At 40.0% G+C, this 19954-nt stretch overlaps 1 protein-coding gene across 5 annotated transcripts in view; it reads right to left on the reverse strand.

Annotated features, from left to right (window-relative positions):
* SH3D19 (SH3 domain containing 19) overlaps window positions 1–19954 on the reverse strand; it is a 209807-nt gene that overhangs the window by 63711 nt on the left and 126142 nt on the right. For 3 of the 5 annotated variants that reach the window (XM_069105507.1, XM_069105506.1, XM_069105509.1), the window contains 5 exons: window positions 14470–14510; window positions 9475–9517; window positions 6693–6828; window positions 6010–6211; window positions 4069–5079 (listed from right to left, as the gene is read on the reverse strand). In XM_069105507.1, coding sequence (XP_068961608.1) covers window positions 4069–5079; window positions 6010–6211; window positions 6693–6828; window positions 9475–9517; window positions 14470–14510 — 1433 coding nt within the window. Of the gene's footprint in view, window positions 1–4068; window positions 5080–6009; window positions 6212–6692; window positions 6829–9474; window positions 9518–10781; window positions 10823–14469; window positions 14511–19954 lie in introns of all 5 variants that reach the window. The other 2 variants (XM_069105511.1, XM_069105510.1) reach the window with 1 other exon arrangement.

A 19954-nucleotide genomic window follows, 5' to 3' on the forward strand; every position in this document is an offset into this window, starting at 1 on the left:
CAGGCTCTCTGTTACCACTCTGTCTTCCAGCTGGAGCTTGAATCATCCAAAAAGAATTCCAAAGCAAATAAAACTATCACAACACAGTTTGTTAAGTACTGTGTATCCACAAAGAAGTGTGTTTTGTTGGTGTTGTCTTTAGTGCCCAGTTGTCTATTCTTCCTTGACAAAGACTGTGTCTTTTTATATTCTAATGTAACTAGTTACCATGTCATGTGTACAATGGAGATTTAATAAATATTTGGGGGCTGGTACGAAAATAATGAGCAATGACAACATGGAAAATGTGTCTGTGAAGTCAGGAAGATGGAGCTTTCTTGGATAAATGTTGTTTATAGAAGACTGATAGCAGCCCTTTCAGTATACCATTAGGTTTACATGGTCCCAAATACTACCCTTTGGAAACTTCCTTCCAAGAAATCAACATGTAAACAGTAGGAAAAGGAAGCTTATCAAGGCTCAGCATAGCTGCACTCTACTTAATAAATCACAGATAAACGTGATTAAAACATCCTAGAATGTCCCAAGTTCCTCCTTATCATGCATAAACGATGACATTTTCAGTCTCCCTGTAATATGATTATTCTTTCTCTAGGTTCAAAACCTGTATCATCCACCCTTTACTTAAAAACAAACAAACATACAAACCTTAAACTGTGTGACCTTGGGTAAGTCACTTAACCCCAATTGCCCCCCCCCCTCCAAAAAAAAAAAAAGAAAAAACCCTTAGATTCTTCAGGGAAGATTATTGGTGACAATCTCTTGGTAGAGAGGAGGTGGACTGAGGTATAGAATAAGATATACATTTTAAGACATGACCAGTTCTTTGATTTGTTTTGTTTGAATGTACTTGTTTGTTGTGATAAAAATAATCAATACATTAAAAAAAGATTAAGTCTCTGATATTTAACCTACCTAAATTTTGTGCACATGACTTTGCACAAGCTGTTCCCCTTTAGTCAATCAATAAACATTTATTAAGCACCTACTATATGCCTAACACTATGTGCTTAGTACCAGCAGCACAAAGAAAGATAAAGGATAATCCTTACTCTCAGGAAATTAACAGTCTAATGATGGAGACAACATAACTATGAATGAGCAAAATATATACATGATAAATCATAATCAATAACAAATTATTAATTATAGATAATTAAGTCATACAGGGAGACCAAGATAGGCTTCTTATAGAACACTGGATATTAGTAGGGACTTGAAGAAGTTGGGCCACAAGGTGGAAATGAGGAGAGAGTATTCCAAGCATAAAGAAGTGAAAATGGAGATGGGTAACCAGAGAAGGAAACCAGCATCATGGATGGAAGAGTATGGGGTAGGGGGAAGAGCAGAGTGTAAGAACACTGGAAAGGGAGAAGGGCTCTGAACGTCAAACAGGAGACTTTATTGATGGACTGGAATGGGGAGAGCCTTGAGATAGAGATGCTGATCAGGAGGTTACTGTTGTCACCCAGGCATGAGAGGAGGGGGGCCTGCGCTGTCATAGTGATGGTGGTCAGAAGGGTGCACATGTGAGAGATGCTTGGAAGATAAAATCTACAGGCCTTGGCAACATATTGGATGTGAAAGGGAGAGGGGGAGGAGTCAAGGATGACATGCAGGTTGGAAGGGGAAGGGTTGAGGGGAAAAGATAATTGAGTTCAGTTTTGGCTATGCCGGGTTTAAGATATCTACAGGATATCCTGTTTGAGTTGTCTAATAAGCAGTTAGAGATGTGGGGCTGGAGGGTCAGGAGAGAGGTGAAAATCATCAGTACAAAAATATTCCAACCAGGAGAACTGATGCATAGATCTGGTACCACCCTCTGCACGAGGACTTTCCAAATCCCCTCAGATGTTAATGCTCTCCTCCCAATGACATCGTTTCATATTGAAACTCTATGTATTAATATAACTAATATATGAATAAACAATACACACACATACACAAATAAATTTATACACACAGAGGCATGTGGCATACTGGATAGAACACTGAATTTGAAATCAGAAAGACCTTGTTTTGGGGTAGCAAGGTGGCATAGCTAGAAATCAGGAAGACTCATCTTTGAGTTCAAATCTGACCTCAGACACTTACTAGCTGTGGGACCTTGGGCAAGTCACTTAACCCATTTGCCTCAGTTTCCTCATTTGTCAAATGAGCTGGAGAAGGAAATGGCAAACTACTTTAGTATCTTTGCCAAGAGAACCTCCAAAATAGAGTCACAAAGAGTCAGACATGCCAGAGATGACGGAACAACCATAAAGACCTTGTTTCTAATACTGTCACAGATACGTGTAGCCAAGTAACCTTAGAGAAGCCACTTAATTTCTCAAAGCCTCAGTTTAGTGAGAGAACCTATGTCACAGGGTTGTTGTGAGAAATAAATGAGTGTTTTTCAAATGTTAAAGCACTCTATAAATGTCACTTCACTGTTATTACTGCCACTGTATACTCATCTATGTGTAGACTGTTTCCTCCAGTAGAATTTAAACTACAGTTAAAGAAAGGTTTCATTTTTGTTTTTTGTTTCCTTAGCTCTCAATACGCGATGAATTTAATGGAACTGAACGAGAACAAGCCTTATAGTCTCTGCGTGCAGGAGAAAAGATGAATGCACTGGTCTGCCTAATTTGAACAATTTGAATAGCATGCAATAAAAAAGCAAGCTTCCTTAAATGGGCACAGGTAGATGTCTTTTTTTTTTTTTGCTTTTTGGAGGGCAGTTTGGGTTATGTGACTTGCCCAAGGTCACACGGCTAGTTTTTGTGTTAAGTGTCTGAGGCCAGATTTGAACTCAGGTCCTCCTGACTCCAGGGCCAGTGCTCTATTCACTGAGCCACCTAGCCACCCCAACACAGGTAGATGTCTTTGCAAAAGAATCTGTTTTAAGGGTCAAACACCCCATTTTGTCTCTTTTCCTATGAATATTAATTTTCAAATTTCTACCTGTGATTTCACCTGCATAGGGAACTTCCAACATGGAAGCCTCATTCATCAAAACAGATCAGTAGTTCATCTGTAATTTATAGCCTCAAAGAACTGCCTAGGTACTGTGAAATTAAGTGACCTGCTCATGATCATAATAGCTGTTACATGTAAGAGTTAGAACTCGAATCGAAGTCTTTCTGATTCCAAGGTTGGTGTCCTCTCCACTATACCATGTCACCTCTCCAGACCTGGGTTAATCTCCCACCTCTAACACATGCCAGCTATATGCATGCACATGCACATGCACACACACACATTCATACATTAACATACAAACAAATTTCATACCTATCCCAGTGTGGCATATGCGTATCTACATAGACACTAAGATTAAGACTAAAAGTTCCATTTTAGTTCAAATTTTAGTTTAAAAAATTCAATTTAGTTCAAAAGATGAATTGCTGATTTGTATTAGGGAGCAGGCAGGGAGGTTAGGTGGTGGAAAATTCCACACCAGATGTTTCTTGCATTGATGAAATTACAGACCCAAATTCCAGCCACCCATCTCAAAAGACCCAACCAAAAAATCCAGCCCCCCCCCCCATATACATGCAGATATAATTTTGGCAATTTGAACTTAAATTTATTTATTTGTTTTTTTAAAAAGCAATCGGGGTTAAGTAACTTGCTCAAGGTTACACGGCCAGTTATTTCTGGGTGTGGTGCTAAGTATCCGAGCCCAGATTTGATCCCCAGGTCATCCCGACACTGGAGCTGGTGCTCTTACTCGCTGAGCCACCTGGCCGCCCCTGAACTTAAATTTATTAAGTCTAGTCCAGGCAACCAAATTGATTCAATTCATTTGAAATGCACCTCTTTCACCATTTCTTTCCATCATCTCAGACAAGATGTCTAAAAGAAAATTTACCACCTTCCCCTTCCTGTCTTCATCCCTCCCCTCAACTACCTCTCCTGCCATGTCTTTATTTTGTTTCATCAATCAATTCTTTCCCTCTCTCCCTTCCTCCCTTTCTGATCTCTTTCCTTCTCACTCTGTGATACTAACTCAAAATTCTCAAAATTGAAAAGGCAAAATGCCCCCATGAAAACATGCTGATGTCCTGTTCCTCCCCCACTTACCCAGGTCTATCTCTGAACCCAGGTGTTCTTCAGCCAGGTTAGCTGATGGAGCAGGCAGAATGTCATCATCAAAACTGATGAGATCAGCTTCTACCACCAGTGGGCATTGAGAGGAAGGGGTAGGTGTGCTTGCTGATGGCCCTTCTCCCAGGGACCCGAAAGCTCTGGCTTGTGCTGCCACAGAGAGTCTAGGAGATGCACTGACTGGTTTCAATGGAGGTGCAGGAAAGGCAGGGTCTTCTAAGGAAAGCAATTTTTTCGGTGGTAAAGGCCGTGGGGCCGGAGTTGGAATTCTCTTCTCCTTCTCGGGGATCTCTACTGATAACTTGCTTCCTGGAATGTTCAGTGGGCCATTACTAATACTCTGTACAAGGCCAGCTTTTGGTTTCTTTGGCAATTCAGGTTTGGTTACTGGGATGCCTCCCACTTCTTGAGGGTGCAAGTGTGGAGAGGGCCCTTCCTTGGAGGCAATCTTGAGTTTGCTTTCAGTGGATGAGTCCCACTCCCCAGAAGCTCTATTAATGGATGGCTTTGGAGCCACAGTAGGTTTTCCTGTAGGAAGAGCAGGCCTTGGGGGAAAATTCCGGGGAGCAATTTCTGGTTTCTTAGATAATCCTGAGGTTTCAACATTTGGTTGGGATTCAAAAGCTTTGATCCGTGAAACAATACTAGCTTGGTTTATTTCTGTGCTCATACTGTTGATCCCTGCTTGACTTTCTAAGTTGCTCCCATCTAACAAGGACATGGACTGGGTTGGTGATGCTTCCCGTTTTACAATTGGCTGACTAGTTTCCTGATGGTCTCTTATGTTGCTTGGAGTGTCTGTGACTATAGGTTTGAGATTGATTTTTGATCGTGGCTTGGGCACTGGATATGCCCCAACATTGGGGTTGTCTTGGCAGGTCTGTTCCTCAATGGCATCAAAGACAATTAAAGGAGCCACATCTTTCAAAAGATTACTGGTTGAGGACAGCGAAGACGGCTGTAAAGGCTTGGGAGGTGGCTGAAGTGCTAAAAAGATGCCAAACCAAGGGGAAGTTGTAACATTAGTATCTCAAAACACATATCGGCTTTTAATAGAAGGAAAGCAGCTTTTTGCTTAACAGACGTGGACTACCATCAGGTTTTAATTTACTTAATTTACAAACATTTTAGGAACATTGGCAAAAATCCACAACATTCATGCTCAGCTTCCTGATTATAAAGAGATAGCTATTTACATTTTAAAAAAATCATTAAATTCCCCCGCTCTACTTTAAACTTATCAACATAAATCATTTCCCTGCAGGTGATACACATCCAACATTTCTTTTTTTGTGTGAGCACCATTCTTGGTTCTAAAGGTTGTGATGCTGTTTTTCTTTTACATTTCAGGGTAAACACCAATCATCCCTGATACACTAATGAAATGTTTTTTTAAAGAAATCCAGGATGAAGATCATACTTCCCACCACTGCACTGATCAGAATCCCATACAGTGGCTAAAATGTAAAATATCCCCACAGGGGAAATCAGGGCAGAAAGCAATAATGCCACTAGTAGTCTTGGCCATATGTGGGTAGCAGACTAAGACAGTATTGTTACGTCTTTAGAAAGAATGACTTCGGAATGCAAGCAATGCATGGACAAATGAAGAATGCAAGCTAGGATTATACTATTTGGGAAGAAAGATCCAATTAAATCAGCCCTAATTTTGAATTTTCTCAAGCCTTTTGGATAAAGGGCACACTTAAGTTCAAATACTGTCACTGACACACATGGTGTGTGTTACCTGAAGCAAGTCACTTAACCTCTCATGCCCCAAGCAAATTTCTAAGCTTCTAATTTAGAGATAAGTTTGTGATCTGCATTGCGTAGAGGGAATCTCTATACTGGGAATCTTGTACACTGACAAAATCAGAGCTCCAGACCTACCCCCGCCCCTAAATCCTGACTCCTTACCTAGAGTGGGACTGGATTTTCCAGGGGCAGGTGGCTTATTTGCATTACTTCCAGACAGGAAGCTGCCTATCTCCTCTGGAAAGTCTGTCTGAGTCGCAGATGTGATGGTTTGCCTTGGCGTAGTGGGAGCATTACTATTACTCCCGGTACTGACTTGGACTTGGTTGATTTCTTTTATTACTTGCTCATAAGATGGTGGAAGCTGTGAAACAAAGAATTCAGCTCAAAATAGTTTAATCTCTTCATGCCTGTACATTTATAGACACACTTTAACTCAATCAATACTTTTGAATCTTTTCTTTAACTTTACTTTTAAAAAGCTTTAAAACTTCATTTAGTTTTTTATTGATAACTTGTTTTTATATCATCTTTATTTTCAAATATATCCCTCCCCCCGTACCCAGTAAGCCATCCCCTTGTTACAATGAATATAAAAGGAAAATAAGAGCAGTTGAGTAAAATCTAATCAGCACATTTATTACTAACTCTGAGAGTGTGTCCACTTTTCCATGCCCATGCCCTCTACCTCTACGAAGAAGGGAGGGAGGTACATTTTTTCTTCTCTTCTCTGGGACCAGATTCGGGCTTTCAGTTTGGTAACAGCATTGAGTTTAATTTTTAATTAATTAACATTTTAACTTAATTTTTAAAAAATCATTTTTTAAAATAAAATGCAAACTGACCTCAGAAGGGATAAGCTCACTTGTTCTCCATGGACTTGCAGCAGGAGAAGGTGGGAATCCTAATGCTGGAGAGGCCCCTGGGAACCAAGAAGCTGGTCTAAGGGGCTCAGCAGCCACAATGGTGATCTCAGGGCGCCTAGTAGACAAAAGCCATATTAGGATTTTTCAGGTTTAAAACTGAAGATTATTGTTACCTACAGAATTGTTACCATGCCTTTTACACTCAAGGAACAGTGAGACATCATGAATGGCACATTAGATGAACCCAAGGGTCCATCCCACTCTGATTGTCTCCCCCAGTGGCATCAAGGCACATTCTGTAAGAGAGAATGGGCTAGTGTCCTTTTCATGTTACAACAGGGTGATATTAGCCAGATATCCCTTGGTACCTCCCAGTATGGGTTAGGCTAGTTTGTTTTTTTATTTCCTTTTGGAGGGTGATTGGGGTTAAGTAACTTGCCCAAGGTTACATGGCTAGATTTTTTTGTGTTGTGTCTGAGGCCGGAACAGAACTCAGGTCCTCCCGACTCCGGGGCTGGCGCTTTACTGACTGCGCCACCTAGCCACCCCTTAGGCTAGTTTTTACATAAAAGGAATCGACTGACAAGAAACAAGATGAGGTTCAAATGTCATAGTTACCTGGTAACCTTCAGCTGTGTAACAGGTGGGATTTTAACTATGGTTGTCCTGGAGCCAAGGGCTGTTTTCTCTCCAGTCCATCATACTGCCTTAAATGTTTATATGCCATCTAAAAAGTGTTTCAGTGTACCCTCTTCCCCCTTTCCAACACCTTTCCGCTGTCACTGCAGAGGTGGAAGGGAATGCACAGGACTAAATGCCATATTAAATTTTTCTGTGCATCCTGTGTTACAACAGCCAAAGAATCCATCACCTAGTGACCATAACTGGCTAGATTGATCCTTAGAAAGTACTCAGACTGTTGCAAGGACTGGTCTTCTGGAAAGCTCTGGAAAAGCAAGGAGCCTTTCCAGAATGTCTGGGTTCTGCTGGCCTACTTTGGCACATATTACAGGCTTAATAAAGGTTTGTAGAATTAAATTTAACCAAATTAACTAAAGAATGCCTTTCCAAACAACACACACACACACACAACTTATAGGTCCATAATACTTTTTAACACACTCTGACCTTTGATTAAATTGTTATTTTAATTTTAAGAATATTGATCAGGCTCTTCCTGACATTTAATACTGGGTTATCTTAACTTAGGAGTTTCTTTGAGGAAATAAAAGTTATCCAGAGAACAACAATTTAATTCAATTTAAAATGGGACCAGGAGTAAAAAAACCAGGGTTCAAATCTTTGTTCTAATATTAACTAGCTTCGTGTCTCTGAATAAGTCATTTATTCTTCTCTGTTTCCTCAACTGTTTAAAGATAGAGCTGGACCAGATGAATTCCAAAGTGCCTGAAAACTCAAAGGATCTTTGAGTCTGTGAGCCAAAAGAATAATTCACCAAATATTTGTTGAGCACATCTATGTGCAAAATGCTGACCTAGGGACTGCTGGGGTGGTCCTTTGAAATGTGTTGTTCAGCTGTTCAGTCATGCCTGACTCCTCATGACTTCCTTTGGGGCTTTCTTGCCAAAGATACTGGAGTGGCTTGCCATTTCCTTCTCCAGCTCATTTTATAGATGAGGAAACTGAGGGAAATGGGGTTATGTGACTTGTCCAGAGTCTCATCTGAACTGAACTGAGGTTATATCTGAACTCAGATCTTACTGACTCTAGGCCCAACGATCTATGCAGTATGGTGCTGCCTAGCCGCCCCATGAAATGTGGCTAGGGCATAAATTAAGTAATGATGAAAGGGAAAAATTCAGAGAAACAAGGGGAGATTGATATGATATGATGCAGAGTGAAAGATGAACAACATACTAAATGACTACAATAAAGCAAATGAAGGTAACATGGAAAGGCCTCCACGCACATGCCATCTTTTAGGGCAAGTACTATTTTAGTTCTTTGTAACCCAATCATAGCATGTACTTAACAAATCTTTGTTGTACAAGTAACGAATGACCCCTATGAAGTAGGGAGTCACTGTCATATGCAAAAACAGCCCTGTAAACAGCTTAAATAATATACCAAGTTGGTTTTTTTCCACATGCCAGTTTTAAGTTCTTGGCCCTTTTCATTCATGTAAAATTATCATCATTGTCCTCCCAATTTGGAGTAACAGACAGTGCAGTACTTGGAGTCAGGAAGATACAGGCTTAGGTCCTCCCTTTGCCACTTACTAATTACATGATTCTGAGCAAGTCACTTAAGTATCTCTTACATGAAAGATAGGGGGTTGGACTCAATGGTGTCTATTTCCCTGTCAGTTCTAAATCAATGATATCTCTCTAATCATTATCACAGACTAACCTAGAGAATGCACTAATCAGGCTGTTTGCTAGATTGTAAACTCTATGAGGGAAACGACCATGTATTTACCATAGTGCCTACTATAGTCTTGCACAAAATAGGCACTCAATGTGGAATGAATGAATGAATACAGTAATATCTTCCTTGTGAAAGATGTTAATGTTAACTATGTACAAATTTTAATTTCAATTATTAACAAGATAGGTATTTTTTTATTTTAAAATTCATTTTGAACTTTAACACAAAAAGACAAAAAAACCATTTCCACATACATAGCACAACTCAAGATGAGAGTTCAACATGAAAACATAAATCTCTATTTCATACTGTTTTTAACACGATATAATAAATACTACACATTATTTTCAAAGAATATATAATTTTCATGTACCTCCTATCTCGATGTGGATCACCATGAACAGAAGTCCTAGAAGCTATGGAAAGGAAAAAAATGACAGTTTATAATGTAGTCAGAAAAATTATATTCTATAAATCTTTGAATCATCATTGAGTGACCCACTGAAAGAATGATTAATTTGCTCCTGATGTTAAAAAATATATAATTTTTAAATGCAAAAATAAACCAAAGTAATTTTTATGATGATCAGAGAAAGATAATATTCCTCATTTTGGGGTTGCATAAGAAAGAATAAACTTCAGGAATTCCTTTGTAAATCCACTATAAACAGAGTGTGATAAATCAATGAGTTGTTATTTACTCACTCTCTGAAATTTCCTAGCCTTAAAATTATTATTATTTTAAAGTGAGGTGGTTAAAAAGTAAATGATTAAACCTAAAATGATTCAAATCAGTTTGCCAAATGTGTAATTAAGAAATCTTTACATATTCAGCAAGTACTGCTTAATGTAAACTCTCAGCTATTTACATCCTCTCCCCCCTCCCCATCTCCAACTCAAAAGATCATAACATGGTCTAACTTTTCATTTATTTGGGGGGGGCAGTAAATCAAACCTATTCTTAATGAGACTATTTTAAATTTGTCACATAAAGTTCATCTTGATTGGGGCATACACTCTGTAGGTTTTCCTTGGTAGGTAGAAAAATCCACAAATACTGTACCATCCCAATAATAAAAACCTTATGAACAAAGAGGAATTCTTATGCCATCCCAAATCCTTCTAAAAGGTGCCCATATTTCTCTGTTAAGCACTATCTTAATACTCTTTTAATTCTTCCTATAATACTCAGAAAGACTCATTAAGGGTTTACTCTCTCTCCCATTTTGAAAATCACTTAGTAGCTTCTTCTCCAGCAAATCTCCCCCTAAATAAGGAGAGTATGCCTTGGAATAGGCAGTGTGGCAGCCAAGGTAGTTCGGGCTTGATCCAGAATCAGCCCAGGGAGCAGGAAGAAGAGAGTTGAATTCATGGCAGGCTGGTAGGACATACTGTGAATATCTGAAAATGCCAATTCGGAATCCTCCAATCCAGAGGCTCTCCCAGATTCACAATTTGAATTGGTTTGATTGTTTCCCATTGTTGAAGAGCTAGACCAGTTTCAGGGTTCATTTAGTTATATTTTTTAAAAGTGTAGAGTGAGGCTGACTCTTTCAATTAGCAAACCTGATTCACAATGGAATTCTGTTTATAGAAAAGCTCACCCCAAGTGTGCCACAATCATTTCTCCACAGGCACTTAACACTTTAAAAAGACATCACATTATCATTGTAGACATACCTCTTCCACGGGGCATTTTTTCTGTGCACTATTCATGAGTGCTAAGGGAAAAAAAGAAGGGGTTACAGAAAAGGAAAGGGAGAAAAAGAGGGAATCAGGATGCCTATGCTCTGCACCAAGAACACCTGTGATTTTTAACCAACGTCTGTTCCCACAAAGAGGAGAAAAGTTAACCAAGGTCCAAGGGTCTGTTGAAACAAAAAGAGTTCTAGGAATATATCTGCACTGCCTTTAGAGTCAGAGATCCTGGTTTCAAATCCTGCCTCTGACACTACTACCTGTGTGACTATGATGAGTCAGTTAATTCCTTGTGTGTCTGTTTCCTCACCTATAAAATGGAGGAGCTGGACCAGATGGTCTCCGAGACTCCTTTAAGTTCTACCTCTAGAATTCTATGTTTAAACAGACAAATATCCATTGACATATGTTGCTGCTGTTCAGGTTTTTCAATTGTGGTCAATCCTTTGTGACCCCATTTGGGGTTTTGTTGGCACAGATAATAGAGTGGCTTGCTATTTCCTTCTCCAGTTCATTTTACAGATGAGAAAACTGAGGCAAACAGGGTTAAGTGATTTGCCCAGGGTCATACAGCCAGATCTGAACTCAGAAAGATAATCTTCTTGGCTCTAGGTTTGGAACTGTACTACCTAGCTGCCCTTCTCAATCTCCATAGAGGACTAACAGTCATCACATCTGGGTGAAGGAATTTGCATACAGAAGTTTATCACAATCCTTTGTTTCATAATGAGAATAATAACTTAGAAAACTCTTGAGTTTTAGGAAGCATTATCTTTACAACCTGGTGAGAAAAGTGAAAGATCTCAACTGGCTAAGGTGAAGGGCCAAATCAATTGAACTCAACAAACATTTATCGTATCTACTATGAGCAAGGCATTGGTATCTACTATGAGCAAGGCATTGTGCTAGGTGCTGGAAATAGAAAAACAAAACAAAAACCACTCCCTGACTTAGGGTGGGGAGGGTGCGATACAAGAGGAACCCAAAGAACCCAGGGAAGTAAATACAAGTGGATGGGAAAAAAAAGAGACCACTACCTAATGGGGCATGGGAAAGAAAACCTTCTTGGAAGAGGTGAAGCCTGAGCTGAGGGAGCCTTGAAGGAAGATAAGAATTCTAAGAGACAGCTGAAGAGATAATGCACTCCATCCAGGTGGGAAGAATAGTTTTTTTTTTTTAAAGCAATCGGGGTTAAGTAACTTGCTCAAGGTTACACAGCCAGGTGTTTCTGGGTGGGTGCTAAGTGTCTGAGCCCAGGATTCGATCCCCAGGTCATCCTGACACTGGAGCCGGTGCTCTTACTCGCTGTGCTACCTGGCCGTCCCGGGAAGAATAGTTTTTGACATACAAATAAATGAGAGGTTTGGGAATGGCCAGTGGGCCAGTTTAAATGGAGTAAACAGAGGAGTATTGCATGAATTTCTTTCTCATCTCTACCCTGCCCATGCTAGAAATGCTATGTGGGCTGGCTAGGTAATAAAACATTCTTGATGGAACCTTGCTTGTTGAAGCTGGAATGGACTCTACAGGTGAAGAAGCTGGAGATCAGAGAGATAAAGAGACTTGTAGGTCTTCTGGTGCACTGCTCTTTACCCTGGACCTAATGCAGTGTTTAGAGCATTGGACTTGGAGTTGGGAAGACCTGAGTTCAAATCATGTCTCGGACACTTATTTGCTGTATGATTCTGGGCAAGTCAGTTAACTTCTATGCATACTGAGTAACTCTCTATGACTTAGTAAGTCATGAATAGGTTCCAGAACTACATTTTAAAGGAGACAGTTCCCATAACAAGAGTTCCTTCCACTCAGAAATACATAGATCTTTCTTTTCTTCTCTCCGGGTCCCAGCTTGGTATCTTATCCGTGGTAGCTACTTAATAAATATTTGTTGTTTTGCTGAATTAAAAGCCTCTGTTCCAATGCCTTTAAGAATTCCTCTGAATGAGACTTTTTTCTCTCCCTTTGGAATTATGTTCTTGAATTTCTGCCACCTTTAATTAATGCTTCAAAATGCTATGTAAAACTCTTTACTGTTGTCAAACGTAGTTATAAGCTCACAGGACCTAGAAGGGGTCTTTGAAGTCATCTAATCTAACTTCTTCATTTTACAGAAGAGGGAAAATTAGACTTAAGCAAGCAATTTAATATTAGCTACCATTTGTATAGTGTTTTGGGGTTTGCAAAGTGCTTTACATGTTATCTCACTTGATCCTCACAACAAAGCTGGGAGGTGGGTGCTATTGTGATATCCACTTTACAGATGAAGAAACCAAGGCAGAGAGAAGCTAAGGGACTTGCCCAGGGTCATACAGGTGGTATCTGAAGCAGTATTTGAATTCATAACTTCCTGACTACAACTTTTGCACTCTCTCCACTACATGACCTACCCATCTGTATAGTTTTAGCTGAGGCCACAGATTTAGCAAACAAAAGAGCTGAAACTGAAACCCAGGTATTTTGATTCTAAATTTATTTTTCTTTCAAATCCCCATATTGCCTTTATGATTTCAATGCAAAACTGTGTGGTTGTAAATGTAGCATCAAAAGTTCACAGTGTCTAAGATTCAGAGTTGGAAAGACCTTCAAATTCACCTGTTCCAACTTCCTCACTTTGGACAGGAGGATCTGAAGGATCTCCCATGGAAAGCAAGGGATCTGGCCAAGGTCACACCCTGGTGATAAGCGGCAAACTTGGGATGCAAACCCAGTCTCTGGACTCCATACCCTATGATGTTTCCACTGCATCATGATAACTCCCAAAGAAGAATATACACAGATAACTAGAACGTGTCCAAGGACAGGGTGGGAGATTTTAAAAACAATCATTAAAATGTTATTAATCTATATCGCTTCCATATATAGAATGATATAGGGTAGAAGCAAAAACAAATGATACACATACTCTATCTCTTTCTCTTTCTCTCTCCCCTGACCCTGATGCAGTGAGGTGCTACAGCAGCTAGAACACCAGACCTAGAGTCAGGAAGGCACGAGTTCAAATCCAGCCTCAGATACTTCCTACCTATGTGACCCTGGAAAAGTCACATAATCTGTTTACCTCAGTTTCCTCATCTGTAAAATGAGGATAATAACAGCATCTATCTCCTAGGGTTATTGTAAGGATCAAATAAGCTAATATTTGAAAAGCACTCAGTTCAGTGCTTTTCAATTTAATTTAAGTAAATACTATATAAATGTTAGTTATTATTAATTAATGAATTAAATAGGATCAAGGATTTAGAGTTAGAAGGCCTTAGAATCCATCCAGTCCCACTACCTCATTTTACAGATGAGGAAACTTAAACACCCCAAAAGGGCAAGGTCACAGAGAGCATTTGAACCTTGCTCCTCCATTCCCAGTCTGCTTTGTACCCATAGGCCCACACGGTAGGTAGAAATCCCTAGAACCTAACAACCAAAAAAAGGATGCTAGCTCAATACGATGAGTTCAGGCAAGAAAATATTCTTGTTCCAAAGAACTGATTCCTAAGGAAGAGAAAGTCTAAAACAAAGACAAGGAATCACTACTATTATTGTCTGGTGGTTTATTATTTTTTATGTTTCTCAGTGGGTCACTTAGACCAGAAACAGAAACACTTGTTGGAAAGCTAAGTTATCATCTGAAGTTAGAACAGTACAAAATACAGAGGGGAAAATAAAGCAAACTTACTTCTCTTGATTACAGCTCTAATGGATGACAAGGGTCCTTGACTGGAAGAAAAAGAAAACACTGGGTAAGCATATTAGTAATCCTTTTGACAAAAAAGAATTCTCTTCTATCAAATTCATTTGCAGTATTCAGTACTACCACAAACACAGATAAGTTACCTGCAGATAATAATAACAATGATGAGAGCCATCATAATTAATATAACAATATAATAATTCATATTCATCTAATAATGACAGCAATAATTCACATCTATCTCAGATGACATCCAAACAGTCATCTTTTTAATAACTATATTCTACTAGTGTTATTAGATGGTCCCAAGCCATAGGACACCACTATCTATGAAGGATGACAAATCACACAGAGACACAGGAGAGGAGCATGATGGGATATGAGACAGCTACAATACATAACAAATCGGGAACTACAGAGATAACCCAGAGCAAAAGATATCCTCAAAGTCTTGTTTCCAATTCATCTCCCATTCAGCTGCCAAAGTGAAAATCCTAAAGCAAGGTCTAACCATTGCATTCTCCTGATCAATAAAACCAACTGCTCCCTATCACCTCCAGGCTCAAAGATTTGTATTTCAAGCCCTCACAAGCTGGCTTCAGCCCACCTTTCCAGCCAGTATTATATGCGGCTTTCCTTCACATGCTCTTCAGTCGCAGCAAACTGGCCTTGCTGATGCTCACACATGACATCCTATCTCCTGCCTTTATAAATGGGCAAAGGCCATCAGAGTATGCCTAGAATGTACTCTCTCTTGGAACCAACCCCTAGTATCCTTCAAAACTCAGCTCAAGCACTATCTTCTACATGATATCTTTCCTGGGCTCCCAGCTGCTAGCGTCTTCCCCTCCAAAACAACCCTGTATTTATGTTGGATATGCTTATTTTGTGTATATTTACATGCATTCGTGTCATCTCCCCCTAAAAAACATACCCTTCTTGAGGTCAGGTACCATTTCATTTTTGTCTCAGTACCCAGAATAATTTTTAACAAATAAGTGACTGATTGTCACATGATCAAAAAAGATGGTGGATGGGACCTAAAGTAAGAATAATGACTAACCAATGAAGCCTAGCTGTTCACTAGTATTCTCATGATGTCAAGAGAAATGGAGTGAGGCCCTATAAGCCATTGGGTGGACCCCCTGTGACAAGCTTATGGAAAGTCAGATGGAGTAAGACACACAGAATGGGCTGCTATCTGCAGAGAGTCTGGAGGGCCCGAGGCATTGTTAAGAAACGAAGAATCCACAGGAGGAGCAAATGGAACAAAGGAGAAGGGAGACGAAAACCCTCAGTGTGGCTTCTCGATATGTTTCCATCAGGATAAAGCCAAATGGGGTGGCCATGCCTTTCTATGCTACGGATATGAAGCACGTGGGGGGTCTAGAGGGCCTTGAGAACTGATGTCTTCTAGCACCAGGGAGAAGTATCCTTTCTCAGTTACATCATTTCCCAATTTCCTTGTACTCCTTTTGCTCCTAGAGCTTTTACTCTCTGTAAGATTATAAATCTAGAGCTGGAAGTGACCTCAGAAGCCACATGATCCAACCCTCTCATTTTACAGACAAGGAAACTGAGGTACAGGCAGAAAAATGACTTGCCCAAGATCACACAGGTGACAAAATATTGGAGGTGGGACACGGACCTATGTTCTCTTAGCTATAGAAAGAGCTTTTTCATTGTATTACACTGAGCTATTTCTTTCTTCTCTAGATTCCATTTATCAATCCTATTTACTTGACACTATAGACCACTGTAACACAGCTTTTGTCAAAAGTCATAGCTGTTCTCCTTACAGAGACAAATCGTGCTACCGCTGAAGCTATAAATGTGTGGTTAACGGAATGCCAATGGGATACAAAATGAAGTATTCCATTCAGTCTCCTTCCTTCATGTCAAATGCATAGATTTTAATGCTTCTATCTGATTCATTTCAATTGTCCCAAATTATATTGGACTCTACAGCTTATGAAGGGCATTGACAAACCGTAACATCTCCATTGGCAACCAGGACGGTGAAGAATTAGAAATTGTGTATCACGAAAAGCAAATGAAGGAGGCAAGAGCCTAGAGGAGGCTGAAGGGGCATATGAGCAGAGTCTTTAAATATTTCAAGGGTTTTCATGCGGCAGAGGGAGTAAATATGTCCGGTGTGGCCGAGGCGGGTATAATGAGGACAAGTAGGTGGAAAGAATGAAGATGGAGATTTCAGTTAAAGAGGACTAGATGGCAGCTAAGGGTCTCTGCAACTCCAGAATTCTCTCATTTTAAGCAGCCTTTGGCCTCCTTCCTTATTCTGTCTATAAAACAAAAAGGAAACATAAAAGACCGAATTTGGAGTCTAAAAGGCTTTGTGGAAATTAGAAAGCATGGTGGCAGTACATCTTCAGCATTGCAAAAGTTGACATTAAAATTGTTTACATTTCCAGGCAGTCCCTTTTGCCTTTGTAGGCCCAGCATCCAGCACAGTGCCTGACACCCACAGTAGGTGGGTAACTAAGTAACTAACGACCCTTGAATTAAATAGTGGCTGCTGTCAGTGAATCAGGAAAATATGAAAAACCAGGCAGACACTACACATTTTTAAGGGCTCTTTATTGCCACTGTGTTGCTTTTATGTTTGGCATTCAGATTTCTATCTTCTTATACTTGATCAAATCAACTCAAGCTTCAGTCAGACTACTGTACAATGGAAAAAGCCCTTGCTAGAAACTGAGAAAAACAGGCTTAAATCCTACCTTTGAAGATGCTTACTATCTGTGTGACTTTGAATGAGTCATCTAATTCCTCTGGGTTTCAGTTTCCTCATTTGTTTTGTTTGGTTTTTATCTTATTTTTAATTTAATTTGCAAAATAAGGGAGTTGGATTAGATGACCTGAGGTTCCTTCCTACCCTAGGCTTATGAACTACAGCTAAAGAGCCCTGAGCATTGTTTTCTGAAATTACAGTTTAAAAACATGGTCCCTTTCCCTTCCTCCTCCCCAAGTTAATTTGCTTGGAAGGTTCTTTTTGTTAAAAATTTTTAGTTAATTCACTTTGTATCTTGTTTTCTCCCAAACCAGCTCAGTGGACAGTTTTTAGCAATATTTTAGCAAAAGGGGGCAGAGTCAAGATGGTGCAGTAGAAGCAGGACTTCCACACAGCTCCAGCTTTCACCTTCCCCAATTCATGTAAAAGGGGACTCTGAACAAACTTCGGAGCTGCAGAACCCACAAAATGACACAAAGAAGCTAACCTCCTGCTGAGGACAGCCCAGAAGCAAGCAGCCAGGCCAGCTCTCTGGGAGCTGAGCCAAGGCCCTCAAGAGCCAGAGGTTTTAGCCCTACAGGGGGCCGGCCAAACCACGGACCAGAGGGACTCCAGATCAGCAGCAGCTGTGGCTGTCTCCAGAATTATCAACTCATAGATGTGAAGGACAAAGTGAAAGGTCAGTGCAGCATGGACTTTGGGACCCAGTAGTTGGGAGTGCGTGGCGCTGAGGAGGTGGCAGCTTCAGCTCCCGGCCTGCACAGTGTAGGGGGACCAAGCACCAGTCTGAGGAGTAATCACTCTTGCTTTAACCTGCTTAGATGTGGATTGCCGTCTAGGGTAGAGGTCCTGGGGTGTGTGACCAGCTTGCCAGAGCTGGTGGAGGCTTCAGCAAGGCCACCCAACTAATACCTCCAGCATCTGAGACGAAGCTACCCTGTCTGGTAACAGAGTCCTACTATGGCAAAAAGCCCAGAAGTCAGGTAATTGAGTGTCAACATGACCAGGCAAAGAAAACAAAGCAAAAAGAAGATTCCAACATTAGACTCCTGTTTTGGGAACAAAAAGGATTAAAGCATGGAAGAGGAGGAAGACAGTGAAGTCAGAACTCCTGCACCAAAAACTTCCAAGAAAAATACAAGCTGATTACAGGCCATAGAGGACCTTAAGGAGCAGATAAGAGAAGTGGAGGAAAAATTGGGAAGAGAAATGAGATGCAAGAAAATTATGAAATGAGTCAACAACATGACTGAAGAAAATAACACCTCAGAAAACAGACTAACTCAAATGGCAAAAGAGGCTCAAAAATAGGCAATGAGGAGAAGAATGCCTTAAAAAGCTGAATTTGCCAGATGTAAAAAGAATCTCAAAAACTCACTGAAGAGAATCATTCCTTCAGAGTTAGATTGGAGCAAATGGAAGCTGGTGACTTTATGAGAAATCAAGATACTGTTAAACAGATACAAACAAATGAAAAAATAGAAGGCAATGTGAAATATATCATAGGGAAAACTACTGACCTGGAAAATAGATCCGGGAGAGATAATTCAAAAATTATTGGACTACCTGAAAGCCATGACCAAAAAAAGAACCTAGAAAAAATTCTTTTTTTTTTTTTTAAGCAATCGGGGTTAAGTAACTTGCTCAAGGTTACACAGCCAGTTATTTCTGGGTGTGGTGCTAAGTATCTGAGCCCGGATTTGATCCCCGGGTCATTCCGACACTGGAGCCAGTTCTCTTACTCGATGAGCCACCTGACCGCCCCTCAGAAATAATTCTTCAAGAAATTGTCAAGATAAATTGCCCTGATATTTTAGAATCAGAGGGAAAAATAGAGTTTGAAAGAATACACCAATCACCTCCTGAAAAAGATCCCAAAAAGAAAACTCCTAGGAATATTATAGCCAGGTTCTGGAATTCCCAGATCAAGGAGAAAATATTACAAGCAGCCAGGAAAAAACAGTTTAAATATTGTGGAAACACAATCAGGATAACTCAGGATCTGACAGCTTCTACACTGAGGGACTGAAGGGCTTGGAATATGATATTCCAGAGGGCAAAGGAGCTGGGATTAAAACCAAGAGTCACCCACCCAGCAAAACTGAGTATCATGTTTCAGGGGAAAAATATGGTCACTCAGTGGAATAGAGGACTTTCAAGTATTCTTGATGAAAAAACCAGAGTTGAATAGAAAATTTGACATTCAGATACAAGAAGCAAGAGCAGCATGAGAAGGTAAACAGGGAAAAGGAATCATAAGGAACTTATCAAAGTTGAACTATTAACATTCTTACATGGAAAAATAATAATTGTAACTTATGAAACTTTTCTCAGTAGTTGAAGGGATTAGAAATATATATATATTTGTCTATATATGAGGGTATATGGGCATATGAATACATATGTGAATGTGTGTATTATATGTTTACAGGTATACATAGATAGAGGGCACAGGACCAATTTAACAGGAAGGAATGATACTTAAAAGGTGAAATTAAGAGGTGAGAGGAATATAATGAGAGGAGATGGGGAGAGACAGATGGGGGTAAACTATCTCATACAGAAGAGGCAAGGGAAAATGGTTACAATGGAAGGGAAGAATAGGAAGGCAAAAGGGAATGGGTCAACCTTATTCCCATTGGATTTGGCTTGAGGAGGGAGTGAAATACACACTAAATAGGGTATCTCACCCTCCAGGAGAATGGGGGGGGGGGAAGG

This window comes from Petaurus breviceps, unplaced genomic scaffold (assembly GCF_028583685.1).
Source record: "Petaurus breviceps papuanus isolate PSGF00001 unplaced genomic scaffold, PetGlider_PUasm1.0 76, whole genome shotgun sequence".
In the NCBI taxonomy this organism is placed as follows: Eukaryota; Metazoa; Chordata; class Mammalia; order Diprotodontia; family Petauridae; genus Petaurus; species Petaurus breviceps.